This window comes from Pristiophorus japonicus, chromosome 21, assembly GCF_044704955.1.
Source record: "Pristiophorus japonicus isolate sPriJap1 chromosome 21, sPriJap1.hap1, whole genome shotgun sequence".
Taxonomy (NCBI): domain Eukaryota; kingdom Metazoa; phylum Chordata; class Chondrichthyes; family Pristiophoridae; genus Pristiophorus; species Pristiophorus japonicus.
Genome location: NC_091997.1, coordinates 70541244 through 70556761, shown reverse-complemented (window position 1 = coordinate 70556761; position 15518 = coordinate 70541244). Strand labels below are relative to the sequence as shown.

Sequence of the window (15518 nt, the reverse complement as noted above, 5' to 3'; positions counted from 1 at the left end):
CGGCTGTGTGTAGCTAGACCCCTGTCAGCCAGACAAGCTTCGAAGGTGGTTAATAATAATACAGGCCATAAGGGATTCAAACCTCTGAGTAATAACCTCCCACAACTATGGAGGATTAGCAGAAAGAGCCCTCGGCTGTAACGTGTCACATGGAGGCCATTAAAGAATGGCTTTCATGACCTCAGGGTGTTCCACAGCACTTTACAACTAATGAAGTACTTTTTTTGAAGTGTAGTCACTGTTGTAATGTAGGAAATGCGGCAGCCCAACTTGTGCACAGCAAGCTCCCAGAGACAACAATGCGATAATGACCAGGTAACCTGCTTTTTTTAGTGATGTTGATTGAGGGATAAATACTGGCTAGGATATCCCTAGCCTAGGATAACTCCCCTGCTCTTCTTCAAAATAGTGCCATGGGATTTTTTACATCCACCTGCGAGAGCAGACGGGGCCTTGGTTTAACATCTCATCCAAAAGACAGCACCTCCAACAGTGCAGCACACCCTCAGCACTGCACTGGGGGTTGTCAGCCTAGATTTACATGCTCTAGTCTCTGGAGTGGGATTTGAACCCACCAACCTTCTGACTCAGAGGTAAGGGTGCTGCCCACTGAGCCACGGCTGACACTGAGAAAATAATTACTCTGGAGTCTTACCTAAGATGTCACCATGATGGAGAAGAGAAGCACTGTTGTGCTGAAACTTTATATCCTATGTCAGAATTCCACATTGATAACGATGGAAGTTGGCTCTTTATCCCTTTAATATTTTAATTATTTGTCAAATCAACAACAGTACCTTACATTTATATAGCGCCATTATCATAGTAAAACATCCCAAGGTGCTTCATAGGAGGGTTATCAGATTAAGCTTTGACACCGAGCCACATAAGGAGGTATTAGGACAGATGACCTAAAGCTTGGTCAAAGAGGTAGGTTTTAAGTAGCATTGTGAAGGAGAGCGAGGGTTAGGGAGAGAATTCTAGAGCTTAGGGCCTAGGCAGCTGAGGGCACGGCCACCAATGGTGGTGGGCGGGGGGGAAGGAAATTGAGGATGCACAAGAGGCCAGAATTGGAGGAACGCAGAATTCTCGGAAACGTGCTATGCTGGAGGGAAGCAAAGAGATTTAATTTTTAAATCTGATTTCAGATTTGTGTCAGGACCGGTTGGAGAAGGCAAAATGCTTGGGGGCCACTGTTGTCTTGAAAGTCGATAAGTGCACGTGCCCTATGGAGCTGGCCCAGAAAGTGAAGAGCTCTCTCTGCACCATGCCAGATGTATGCATTGAATGCACTGGGGCTGATACATGTATCCAGGCTGGTGTCTATGTAAGTAATCGGGCCTTGCAACAGGAGGCTTTGGATCTTTGCACTCTGTTAAGCTGTGCAATGTTAGGCAAAGACGCGGCATAAATCCAGGGCTTGCACGGGGAGACTTCCCGTTTCAATGGGGAACAGGAAATCACAGGCGACTGGGTATCCCCGGTTCCCCAATAGGTGCCTCTGGGGGGGGCAATTCCTTGCCGGGAGTGTGGCCGTGGAATACGCCTTTAAATTGGGAAAAAGATCATCCAAATGCAAGTTTACAAAAATGGACTGTTTGTGAACTATTTTTGCCACTGTGAAAATTGTCCTTAGTATTGTAGGCATCATGTTCATAGACACAAAATACCCTCATAAAGCATCGATTGGTTTTATATAACATGCATGCACATGAGAATTACAGCAGAGCCCACTGGCTGCAGTGTGATCTTAGGAACATAAGGAATACAGCACAGGACAGGAGGCCATTTGGCCCATATTGTCTGTGCCAGCTCTTTGAAAGAGCAATCCAATTAGCCCCCACTCCTCATAGCCCCCAAATTCCTCTTTTGTAAGTATATATCCAATTAATTGCACTTTGATTAAATCTACTTCCATTGCCCTTTCAGGCAGTGGATTCCAGATCACTGCATAAAATAAATTCTCATCCCCCTCCCTGGATTTGTTGCCCATTATCTTGAATCTGTGTCCTCTGGTTACTGACCCATCCATCACTCTATCAAAACCCCTCATCGTTTTGAACACCTCTATTAAATCTTCCCTTCTCTGTTCCCAGTTTTTTCAGTCTCTTTGCATAACTGAAGGCCTGCAAGGGCCTTAACACTGCGGTGTCAACAATTTGTTTATTTTTTAATCATTCAATGTGGGCATCGCTGGCAAGGCCAGCATTTATTGCCCGTCCCTAATTGCCCTTAACTGAGTGGTTCGCTAGGCATTTCAGAGGGCAGTGGGTCTGGAGTCACATATCGGCCCAGACCGGGTAAGGGCGGCAGATTTCCTTCCCTAAAGGACATTAGTGAACCAGATGGGTTTTTACGACAATCCGGTAGCTTCATGGTCACACGAGCTCTTTTTATTCCAGGTTTATTTAATTAACTGAATTTAAATTCCCCAGCTGCCGTGGTGGGATTTGAACTCACGTCCTTGCATCATTCGTCCAGGCCTCTGGATTACTTGTCCCATAACATAATCACTATGCGACCATCCCCTTAAGAATTGGGACACAATACTCCAACTGAGGCCTAAATAGTGACTAATAAATCACTGTTGCTGCAGTTAAACTTAAACACTAACGTTCAGTAAATGCACAAGGATTGTTCCATATAGCAGCCTGCCTTGTGATTATCAATCAAGACCAGATTGAGATCAATACCATTCATACCTTCTTTAAGGAGAGTCCGTATGTTAGGGAAGCTGCACACTTTTAGACAGTTTGGCTCGGCAAATATATCTAAAGAATAAAAATTACTGTCATTTCAAGCAAATGTTTAAAAGGTTTGAGTTACTTGAACCTAAATAAAATGAAAATTTTAATGCGCAATGTCATGCCACACTTTCGCTAAAATTGCTTAATAATTTCTGTTCATTATATATTTATATAGAAAGCTCTATGTTCTTATTTTCCCCTCCTACCTCTCTCTTTGGAACCTTTGGAATTCTCTATCCCGAAGAGCTGTGGATGCTGAATCGTTGAGTGTCTTCAAGGCTGAGATCGATAGATCTTTGGACTCTCGGGGAATCAAGGGATATGGGAATTGGGCGGGAAAGTGGAGTTGAGGTCGAAGATTAGCCATAAGAACATAAGAAATAGGAGCAGGAGTCAGCCATTTAGCCCCTCGATGCTGCTCCGCCATTCAATAAGATCATGGCTGATCCGATCATGGACTTCAACTCTTTTGAGTACGCGTAAATAACTGACACTGAGCCTGGCGTAATATAACTTAACCTAACTGTGCTTTTATACAACCCAAAATGGTGTCTCCAAACCGGCATGCACCAGCATGAGTACAGCAACTGTGAATAGCTCCCGCAGGGTCCTAATGCCCGTCCTGTGAGAGTTTGTACAACAAACAGAGTATGAACACAATAAACTCCACTTCCCCGCCCGCTCCCCATAACCCATGACTCCCTTATCATTCAAAAATCAGTCTATCTCCACCTTAAATATATTCAATGACCCAGCCTCCACAGCTCTCTGGGGTATAGAGAATTGCAAAGATTCACGACCTTCTGAGTGAAGAAATTCCTCCTCATTTCTGATTGCTGAGCCATGAACTTATTAACTGACAGAGGAGGCTCGAAGAGCCCTCTGGCCTGCTCCTGCTCCTAGTTCTTGTGTTCTGATCTTTTTATGTCCTTACAAAAGGGCAACATTGAGTTAAGACATGAATCTTAGTCGTGCCTTTTATCTTTTATCTTTTAGGTGCCGGAGTACCTTAGCCTGGTATCTCATTCTGTTTCCTTCTTCACAGGCTGTCAAACCTGGTGGGATTGTTGTCTTGGTTGGGCTGAGTGCGATTACATCAAATGTTCCCGTATTACACGCAGCACTTCGTGAAGTGGATATCCGGGGTAGCTTTAAATACACTAACACGTAAGTACTGGAGCTCCACATATTTTACTTATTGCTCAATTAAACAAACTTCTGGGATCTGACCTGCTATGGGGCTATTAAAACAAAGATGCAGAATTGCTTTAGAATTTCACACTGCAACAGCAACACACTCATTTTGAACGCTTACATTTTTTTAACCATATTTATGCTTCGACAGTTCAGATAGAATTTACCCCTCATTCTTCTGAATTCCAATGAGTAGAGGCCCAACCTACTCAACCTTTCCTCATAAGTCAACCCCCCTCATCCCCGGAATCAACCGAGTGAGCCTTCTCTGAACTGCCTCCCAAGCAAGTATATCCTTTCGTAAATATGGAAACCAAAACTGCACGCAGTACTCCAGGTGTGGCCTCACCAATACCCTGTACAACTGTAGCAAGACTTCCCTGCTTTTATACTCCATCCCCTTCGCCATAAAGGCCATGCGGACGATGTAGCCCGTCCATCTGAGCTGATCGAGCGTGGTCAATGCTTCGATGCCAGGGATGTTAGCCTGAGCGAGAGCACTGACGTTGGTGCTCCTATGCTGCCAATGGATTTGCAGCATCTCACGGAGGCAGCGCTGGTGGTACTTCTCCAGTGCTTTGAGTTGCCTGCGATGCAAATACGTTAACAATTAATGTTTGTTTGTGCCGGGTCGCTAGACAAGCTACTTGTACTTTTTTAGCCCATCGCCATTGATTGTCTGTGTTGTGTTACATTTGAGAGGAAGAGCTATTGCAATTGGGTTTATTTAATGGTAGTCTGCGTTGCCCCCGGCCTGCGAGCACTATCGGAGCAGGTCGGGGAGCGGAAGGAGCAGCATGGCGGCCTACTACTCCAGGGAGCAGCGCGAGCTGCAGCAGGAGAGCAATGGCAGTGAAGAGTGACATCAAGGTCCAGGTCGGTGATTGGAGCGTGGGCAGGAACAGCAAGAGCGGCGAGGTCGGGGCGAAGGAGCGGCAAGAATTCATAGAGGGACATGATCGGGGCCCAGGAGAGGCGCGAGTTCGGGGCCCAGAAGAGGCGATATGTGTGCGCACTCAGTCCGTGCAGCAGAGCTGGTCTCCAGTCGTCTTGGTTAATCATAGAAACATAGAAATTAGGTGGAGGAGCAGGCCATTCGGCCCCTCGAGCCTGCACCGCTATTCAATAAGATCATGGCTGATCATTCAACCTCAGTACCCCTTTCCTGCTTTCTCTCTGTAATCCTTGATCCCTTTGGCCGTAAGGGCCATATCTAACTCCCTTTTGAATATATCTAATGAACTGGCCTCAACAACTTTCTGCGGTAGAGAATTCCACAGGTTCACAATTCTCTGAGTGAAGAAGTTTCTCCTCATCTCAGTCCTAAATGGCTTGCCCCTTATCCTTAGACTGTCACCCCTGGTTCTGGAACTCCCCAACAACGGGAACATTCTTCTTGCCTCTAATCTGTCCAATCCCGTCAGAATTTTATATGTTACATCTTTGCTACTGGACCAAGACCTAGTTCTGTCAAGCCCATGTGGTGGCTGATGTGCAACGGTCACCAAATGTTAAAAAAAAATCCACGCACAGACATCTTCCACCCTTCAAGATTTAGTTCAGACCTGGAATTTTAGGTCCATCATTGAAACATCTGAACTTTTTGACGTGGAAGCAAGTCATCCTCGATTCGAGGGACTACCTGTGATGATGTATTTAATGGCATGACTGTAAAGCCCTTACTCTACAGTATGAAACCACACGAGGCACATTCTGGGGACAAGGTCACTTTGTGACCTTAACTCTTTATTCACAGGACTCCAAAGATGATGACCCTGCGTGGGACCTCCCTTTTTATATCAGATAAGGAGTATCTCCCACAAGTTCACCCCTTTTGGTCAAGGTGTGCATCTAGGTTGAGAGTATACAGTAATACAGTGGTGTTACATTGCGGTTACATACATGACATCACTTCCCCCCTCCTCCCCCCCCCAAAGTCTGATTGGGATCAGAGGTTTAGTCTTTCAGGTGGTCTACGCTCCCTCATGGAGCTCCGCAGTTGGGGCTCTGGTTGTTGGACACTGACGTGAGTGTCTGTCACCTGTGGTGATTCTGGCCTGTCCGGGCTGACCGCAGGGACTGTGCATTCCTCTGACTGCTCTTGTTGCTCATTCACTGGCGGTGTTGTGAGCTCCATCTCGTGGTCTTCTTCAGGTTCCTCCGTGTCCATGCTGAACCTTTTTTTTACTTGGTCCAGATGCTTATGGCATATCTGACCATTGTTGAGTTTTACCACGATGACCCTTTTCCCCTCTTTGTCAATTACTGTACCCTCGAGCCATTTGGGCCCCATGGTGTGATTGAGGATGAATACAAGATCATTTATTTCTATACATCTCCCCCTCGAATTACGGTCATGGTACTCATTTTGTGACTTGCGCTTGCCCTCAACTATGTCGGTCAGGACTGGGTGAATGAGGGACATCCGAGTTTTGAGTGTCCGTTTCATTAGTAGCTCTGCGGGCGGGACCCCCGTGAGCGAATGTGGTCGGGATCTATAGGCCAGCAGGAGGCGCGATAGGCAGCATTGTAGGGAGGGTCCTTGAATCCTGAGCATCCCTTGCTTAATGATTGGGACCACACGTTCCGCCTGGCCATTGGAGGCCGGCTTGAATGGCGCAATCCTGTCGTGGTTGATGCCATTGCCCGACCATAAACTCTCGGAATTCGTAGCTTGTGAAACATGGGCCATTATCACTAAGCAGGATGTCTGGCAAGCCATGGGTTGCAAAGATCGCACGTAGGCTTTCCACGGTGGTGGATGACGTGCATGAATTCAGAATGATGCATTTCGAGTACGCATCTACCACAATAAGGAACATCTTACCCATGAACGGGCCCACGTAGTCAACATGAATGCGTTACCATGGCCTGGTGGGCCAGGGCCACGGGCTGAGCAGGGCCTCCCTGGGGGCATTACCCAGCTGGGCACACATCGTGCACCTGCGAACACAGTGTTCCAGGTCTGAATCAATTCCAGGCCACCAAACGTGTGACCGGGCAATGGCGTTCATCAGCACAATGCCTGGGTGCTCGCTGTGGAGTTCCCTGATGAATGCCTCCCTGCCCTTCTGGGGCATAACTACCTGGCTGCCCCATAGTAGGCAGTTGACTTGGATGGAGAGTTCATCCATCCGTCTGTGGAACGGTATGACCTCCTCAGGCATGCTCCATGTGTGGGCGCCCAATCCCCAGTCAGGACACATTTCTTAATCAGGGATAGGAGGGAATCTCTGTTTGTCCAGATTTTGATCTGGCGGGCTGTGATGGGGGAGCCTGCGCTGTCAAAGCGCGTCAGCGCAATTTTCAATGCCAGGCCGGTGCCGGATGGAGTAGTCATAAGCAGCCAGCGTGAGAGCCCATCGCTATATGCGAGCTGATGCTTTGGCATTGATAGCCTTGCTGTCCGACAACAGGGATGTTAATGGCTTGTGGTCCATCTCTAATTCAAATTTCCGACCAAAGAGATACTGATGCATTTTTTTTACACCATAGACACAAGCAAGCGCTTCCTTCTCAACCATCCCATATCCCTGTTCTGCTTGAGAGAGCGACCTGGAGGCATAAGCCACAGGTTGTAGTTGACCCTCAGCATTGCCCTGCTGCAACACGCACCCAACCCCATAGGGCGATGCATCACATGTCAGAACCAATTTTTTACAGGGGTTGTACAGAGTCAACAACTTGTTTGAACAAAGTAGGTTTCGCGCCCGATCAAAAGCCCTTTCCTGACAGTCCCCCCAAAACCAATCGCAACCCTTACGCAGGAGCACATATAGCAGCTCCAACAACATGCTCAAGTTCAGCAGAAAGTTCCCGAAATAGTTCAACAGTCCCAGGAATGAGCGCAGCTCCGATGTGTTGCAGGGCCTGGGCGCTCATCGAATCGCCTCTGTTTTGGATTCGGTGGGCCGAATCCCATCTGCAGCAACCCTCCTGCCCAGAAACTCAACCTCAGGAGCTAAGAACACACATTTAGACTTCTAGAGTCGCAGGCCTACCCGGTCCAGTCGGCGTAGCACCTCCTCCAAGTTGTGGAGGTGTTCCTCGGTGTCTTGACCCGTGATGAGGATGTCGTCCTGGAATACGATCATTCCAGGAATGGATTTAAGCAGGCTTTCCATGTTTCGTTGAAAAATCACGGCCGCTGATCGAATGCCAAACGGACACCTGTTATAAACGAACAGTCCCTTGTGTGTGGTGATGGTGGTCAGTAGTTTAGATTCGTCGGCCAGTTCCTGGGTCATATAGGCTGAAGTGAGGTCCAACTTGGTGAACAGCTTGCTGCCTGCCAGCGTGGCGAAAAGGTCCTCCGCTCTCAGGAGCGGGTATTGATCTTGTAGGGACACCCGATTGATGGTGGCCTTGTAGTCGCCACAGATCCTGACAGAGCCATCCGCTTTTAGGACGGGAACGATGGGGCTCGCCCAGTCGCTGAATTCAACAGACGAGATGATGCCCTCTCTCAACAGCCGGTCCAATTCGCTCTCAATCTTTTCCCGCATCACATACGGTACCGCTCTGGCTTTGTGGTGCACTGGCCTGGCGTCCGGGGTGATGTGTATCACTACTTTAGTGCTTTTGAAAGTCCCGACGCCAGGTTGGAATAGTGAATCGAATTGTCGTAGGACTTGTGAGCACGAACTTCGCTCCACAGATGACATTGCGTGAACATCCCCCCATTTCCAGTTCATTTCGGCTAACCAGCTCCTCCCCAACAGTGCGGGACCATTGCCCGGGACAATCCAGAGCAGCAGCCGATTCACTAACCCATTGTGTGTGACAGCCAACATTGCACTGCTTAGCACCGGAATGATTTCTTTAGTGTAAGTCCGTAATTGTGTCTCAATATGTTTTAATTTGGGTCTACTGGCTTTAAGTGGCCATAGCTTCTCAACTTGCTGAACACCCATGAGTGACTGGCTGGCCCCAGTGTCCAGCTCCATGCGTACAGGGATATTGTTTAATAAAACCCTCATCATCATTGGTGGCGTTTTGGTGTATGAACTGTGAATATTCGCCACATGGACCTGCTGAACCTCGGCGTCCATCGATTTGCCCCAAAAGTCATCCTGCCTCAAAGAACCCTCTTCTGGTCCATCCGCCTCATATATTAGTCTGGTTGCAGACTTCCTGCACATTCGAGCTAAATGGCCACTGAGATTGTAGTTCCTGCAGACAAACTGTTGAAATCTGCAAGATCTAGCTGAGTGTTTTCCCCCACACCTCCAGCATGAGTTAAAGTTTCCATTGTTGGGAACAAAGGGACTATGGCCAGGCATTCTGCGCTGACTGTCCCTTTGACTGCTCTTAAGTACCCTATTAGTGGGTGTCAATGGCCCCATCTCAGGCCGCATTGCGCACTATGATGGCATGAATGTCCGTTCAGCCCACCATTATCGCTGTTGAAGTCCTACTCTGGGGTCTATTACTGCCTGGGGAATGTCGAACTGCCCCTGCCTGCCTGCGGGGCTCTGAGTCGTATTGATGATGTTGACTCCCTGATCCATCGCCGCGTTAGAGGCAGAATGGCGCGCGTATATTATTTTCGTCTCTTCCTCCCCCGCCATGAAAGTTTGAGCCATCAACGCCGCCGCTTCCAAGGTCAAATCCTTGGTCTCAATTAACTTGCCGAAAATTCCTGCATGACCGATGCCCTCGATAAAGAAGTCCCTTAGCATCTCCCCCCTGCAGGCGTCTGTGAACTTACAGAGGCTGGCCAAACGCCGGAGGTCCGCTACGAAGTCCGGTATGCTCTATCCTTCACGACGTCGGTGGGTGTAGAATCTGTGTCGAGCCATATGTATGCTACTCGCCGGTTTGAGGTGCTCCCTGATCAATTTGCTAAGTTCTTCAAAGGTTTTGTCTGCCGGCTTTTCGGGTGTTAGTAAGTCCTTCATGAGCGCGTAAGTCTTTGGTCCGCAGCTGGTCAGGAGATGAGCCCGTCGCTTGTCGGCCGCTGCATCCCCCAGCCAGTCTTTCATAATGAAGCCTCTCGACAAAATCGTCCCAGTCTTCCCCAACACAGTACCGTTCCTCTGTGCTACCGGTGGCCATTCTCGTGGGCCGTGAATTCCCGTTTCTCGTCGCCAATGTAAATTCCTTACTCTACAGCATGAAACCACACGAGGCACTCTCTGGGGACAAGGTCACTCTGTGACCTTAACTCTTTGTTCACAGGACTCCAAAGTCGATGACCCTGCGTGGGACCTCCCTTTTTATACCTGTGTGATCAGGTAAGGAGTGTCTCCCGCAAGTTCACCCCTTGTGGTCAAGGTGTGCATCTAGGTTGAGAGTATACAGTAATACAGTGGTGTTACATTGCGGTTACATACATGACAGTGACAATCATTCACAAGAATTTATATTGGACTGCCCGGGAGTACAGCACCTAACGGAAGGAAGTAGGTCACCACTTGTAGCTGGTAAATCCAAACAGTAATTTCAGTAAAGGTATCGGGGTGGAGCGCAGGTGCTTTTCATGGACATCTGTTTGTGAAACAACCTCGAAATAGCTGAGGGATGGGTAGCATGATCTGTCACTAATCCCCTGGGTTTACTACTACTTAAAGAGAGCTACATTGTACAAGCCACTTGGCAGGTATCGTTGAGCAATACAAAACAAATAACTGGCATAATTGATAGATAGATTTGGCCCATTATCAGAGTCCCGCAGGCATCTGCATAGTTAGAACCACTGCTCCTAGTTTACTATATGAGGCGGCAGATAGAAGGAAGAGAGATGACTAGCTCTCCAAAATGTTATCCAACCTACAACAGGAAATCGGAGATGCAGTTGCACAACTTCACAGTCAGCAGGAGAGATTAGCTAAATCTTCAGGCTCTGTGCTAAAGCAGAGCCACCAAAGTGCAACATCCCATGGCACATTTCCAATCTCGAACTGAGGTTTAAAAGGAAGATACATAGACTTACCCAACAACAGCAACAACTTTTATTTATATAGCGCCTTTTAATGTAGTAAAACGTCCCGAGGCGCTTCACAGGAGTGTTAGAAGACAAAACAAATAAATGTGACACCGAGCCAGATAAGAAGAAATTACAGCAGTTGACCAAAGTTTGGTCAAAGAAGTAGGATTTAAGGAGCGTCTTAAAGGAGGAAAGAGAGGTAGAGAGGTTTAGGGAGGGAGTTCCAGAGCTTAGGGCCCAGGCAACAGAAGGCACGACCACCGATGGTTGAGTGATTATAATCAGGGCTGCTCAAGAGGGCAGAATTAGAGGAGCGCAGACATCTCGGGAGGTTGCGAGGCTGGAGGAGATTACAGAGATAGGGAGGGGCGAGGACCATGGAGGGATTGGTAAACAAGGATGAGAATTTTGAAATTGAGGCGTTGCTTAACCCGGGAGCCAATGTAGGTCGGCGAGCACAGGGGGTGATGGTAGATCGGGACTCGGTGCGAGTTAGGTCACGGGCAGCCGAGTTTTAGATGACCTCAAGTTTACGTAGGGTAGAATGTGGGAGGCCGGCCAGGAGTGCATTGGAGTAGTCAAGTCTAGAGGTAACAAAGGCACGGGTGAGAGTTTCAGCAGCAGATGAGCTGAGGCAGGGGTAGAGGCGGGCGATGTTACAGAGATGGAAATAGGTGGTTTGCCCCAGACCAAATTGAGATCCTCATTAGGTACAAGGGATGGCCTGCCTGGATTTAGATTCCAGAACACCCTTCCAATTGGTCCTTTTACAATTAAATATTTATGCCCAAGTACAGGATGAACTCGCATGTGCTTCCAAGTTTCCTTTTACCCATGTGTGGAGGGGGAAAGCCCTTGCTATTTGCCTTTACGTTTCATCGCAAGCCTTCGTTTATATACTCTTGCCTTCTCCAAGGTTTCCAGAAGGTTTATTTAATGGTGCTGCTGGTTTATGGTGGAGAAGATTTAACTTGGAGAAAGATTATGCTGGATCAGCAATTGGGGGTGTGGGGCAGGGAGGGAAAACTTCATTTGTGGGGGTGGATCAAGAAAGTATGTGGAGCCAAAATGGTCTTCATCTTCACTTTACCGAATGATTCAAAAGACGTGATTAACTCCTTGTGAACATTTCTGAGGAGATTTATGATAGGTTTTTAGACAACCTGGTATTGCCTAATGCCATTGGCGCGTTGTGTTCTTTAACTTTTAAACAAACACATTAGTTATTGTCGCTGGAAAATTGGGCGTGTTGATATCCAATGGGGGTCAGAATGGTGTAAAATAGGAATTGACATTTATTGCGGTCTGCAGATTACAGCCAATCAGTGATGATTATCCAGAGGATCATGCATCCACTTGAAGAGCAGACTACATAAAGTCGGGACTTCTATTTATATAACTAAACATCTTTCAGAGGTTGGGACATGAGGGTTACTCAATGGAACTGCAATGAAACCATTAAAAGTGAAAACTTAAAAAAAAAAGTATAATAAATAGACATGGCAAATGGAAAATGTAGAGAAATGTGAAGTTATCCATTTTGGTAGGAAAAATAGAAAAATAGTATTTTTTAAACATTGGGAAATGTTGGTGTTCAGAGGGACCTTGGGTGTCCTTGTACATGAATCACTGAAAGTTAACATGCAGGTACAGCAACTAATTAAGAAAGCAAATGGTATGTTGGCCTTTAGTACGAGAGGATTTGAATGTGAGTAAAGATTTCTTACTGCAATTATATCGGGCCCTAGTGCAACCACACCTGGAGTATTGTGCACAGTTTTGGTCTCCTTACCTAAGGAAGGATATACTTGCCTTAGAGGGAGTGCAACGAAGGCTTATAGGACTTGACAGGGTAGGTACAGGGAGGATGTTTCCCCTGGCTGGGGAGTCGAGAAACAGGGGTCAATCTCAGGATAAGGGGTCGGCCATTTAGATGAGGAGAAATTTCTTCACTCAGAAAGTGGTGAAACTTTGGAATTCTTTACCCCAGAGGGCTGTGGAGGCTCAGTTGTTGGAGTTGAGCTAGAAGATCAGCAATGATCTTATTGAATGGCGGAGCAGGCTCGAGGGGCCGAATGGCTTACTCCTGCTCCTATTTCTTATGTTCTTACGTGCTTAATTATCATAGTTGGCTTGAGAAAGAAAGGTTTGCATTTAGATAGAACTTTCCACAATCTCAGGATGCCTCAAAGAGTTTACAGTCAATGAAGTAGCTATGGTAGTGAAGGAAACACTGTTTTAATGTGGGAAACGCAGCAGCCAATTTGCACACACAGCACGCTCCCACGAGCAGCAATGTGATAATAACTAGATAATCTGGTTTTAGTGATGTGGATTGAGAGCACCGGGGAAACCTTCCCTGAATGTCTTCGAAATAGTGCCGAGGGATCTTTTACGTCCACTTGAGAGAGCAGACGGGGCCTCGGTTTAACGTCTCATAAGAAAGACGGCCTCTCCGACAGTGCGGCGCTCCTTCAGTACTGGCAGTGGAAAAGTAGCCTCGATTTTTTGTGCTCAAGTCTCTGGAGTGGCTCAGAGGCAGGCGTGTGCTGCCCACTGTGCCACAGCCAGCACTTAATGGACGTATAGGGTGTGCATGCAGCACTATGAAAATGATCCCAATTGTTACCTCTTCCTTATTCTTGTCGTTTTTTTTTTAGGTGGCCCACTGCAATCGCTCTGATAGCTTCAAAGAAGGTGGACGTGAAGCCTCTGATCACACATCGGTTCCCACTGGAACAGGCCCAGGAAGCATTTGACATCGTAAAGAAAGGTGCAGGGATCAAAGTGCTTCTGAATTGCGAGCAGTCACAACAACAGTGCCCATCATTGTGTCCCCAACAGCAATGTGGCCAGCAACAATCACAATGCCAGACAAGACAGTGCCCCCAGCACAACTTCTTCTAGCTGGGTTTTTTTGCACATTTATACAGTCTTGAACAACTGTATAAGTAGCCTTTCAAATCAGACCCCGAACTCTGTGCTGTACCTCCTCTCCCTGACAACTGTCCTTCTGCAATAAACACTGTGAATAACTGCACTGCGAGATTTTCGTTTGTTTAAATGGTACTCTCCCCTTGCCGTGTGCTCTCTTTTTACTGCGTTCCGGCATTTCCCCAGATACACAGTCAATAGATTCCCATATCTGTGTGTTTTTTTTTCCCACATAGAATAATCGCCCCTTCACTAAGTCTATGTTTGGTCTGTGCAGCAGAGCAGGTCTCCAGTCGTCTTGGTTAACCCTTGCCACTTGAACAAGACCTGGCTCTGTCAAGCCCCGTGTGGTGGCCGTTGCACACCAGCCACCACACGTTAAAAAAAACCTCCACGCACAGGCATCTTCCACCCTTCAGGCTGTAGTTCGGGATCCGGAATATTCGGTCCTTCATTGAAACACCTGTGAACTCATCCCTTTTTGGTGTGGAAGCAAGTCATCCTCGCCTCGAGGGACTGCCTAAGAAGAAGAAGGAGCTAAGTATATTATTACACTAAATTGTAACTGAGTAATAAGCAGTAACGTAATCGAAGATACAAATGATATGAAAAACCACAAAAATCTAACTCAAACTGGTTACTGATGTTATATATCTACGTCTCTCCCATTCATCAACTTGCGGTATTTTATCTTTTCAGAATTCACTCATTCATCTCTTGTGGCACTGCTCACAGACAATTTCCGCTCGTAGAATCATAGAATGACACAGCACAGAAGGAGGCCATTCGGCCCATCGTGCCCGCGCCGGCTCTCTGAAAGAGCAATCCAATTAGTCTCACTTCCCCTGGTCCAGAACTTAAAGAAGGGTAACTTTGAAGGTATGAGGCGTAAATTGGCTAGGATAGATTGGCGAATGATACTTTAGGGGTTGACTGTGGATGGGCAATGGCAGACATTTAGAGACCGCATGGATGAACTACAACAATTGTACATCTCTGTCTGGCGTAAAAATAAAAAAGGGAAGGTGGCTCAACCATGGCTATCAAGGGAAATCAGGGATAGTATTAAAGCCAAGGAAGTGGCATACAAATTGGCCAGAAATAGCAGTGAACCCGGGGACCGGGAGACATTCAGAACTCAGCAGAGGAGGACAAAGGGTTTGATTAGGGCAGGGAAAATAGAGTACGAGAGGAAGCTTGCAGTGAAAATTAAGACGGACTGCAAAAGTTTCTATAGATATGGAAAGAGAAAAAGGTTAGTAAAGACAAACATAGGTCCTCTGCAGTCAGAATCAGGGGATGTCATAACGGGGAACAAAGAAATGGCAGACCAATTGAACAAGTACTTTGCTTCGGTATTCACTCAGGAGGACACAAACAACCTTCCGGATATAAAAGGGGTCAGAGGGTCTAGTAAGAAGGAGGAACTGAGGGCAATCCTTATTAGTCGGGAAATTGTGTTGGGGAAATTGATGGGATTGAAGGCCGATAAATCCCCAGGGCCTGATGGACTGCATCCCAGAGTACTTAAGGAGGTGGCCTTGGAAATAGTGGATGCATTGACAGTCATTTTCCAATATTCCATAGACTCTGGATCAGTTCCTATGGAATGGAGGATAGCCAATGTAACCCCACTTTTTAAAAAAGGAGGGAGAGAGAAAACAGGGAATTATAGACCGGTCAGCCTGACATCGGTAGTGGGTAAAATGATGGAA

At 47.1% G+C, this 15518-nt stretch overlaps 1 protein-coding gene across 1 annotated transcript in view; it reads left to right on the top strand.

Moving 5' to 3' along the window:
• Window positions 1–13862, top strand: part of LOC139234100 (sorbitol dehydrogenase-like) — an 89261-nt gene extending 75399 nt beyond the window's left edge. The window contains exons 11-13 of the mRNA XM_070865037.1: window positions 1149–1327; window positions 3793–3914; window positions 13530–13862. Coding sequence (XP_070721138.1) covers window positions 1149–1327; window positions 3793–3914; window positions 13530–13776 — 548 coding nt within the window. The 3' untranslated portion in view covers window positions 13777–13862. The remainder of the gene's footprint in view (window positions 1–1148; window positions 1328–3792; window positions 3915–13529) is intronic.
• The last annotated feature ends 1656 nt before the right edge of the window (window positions 13863–15518 follow it).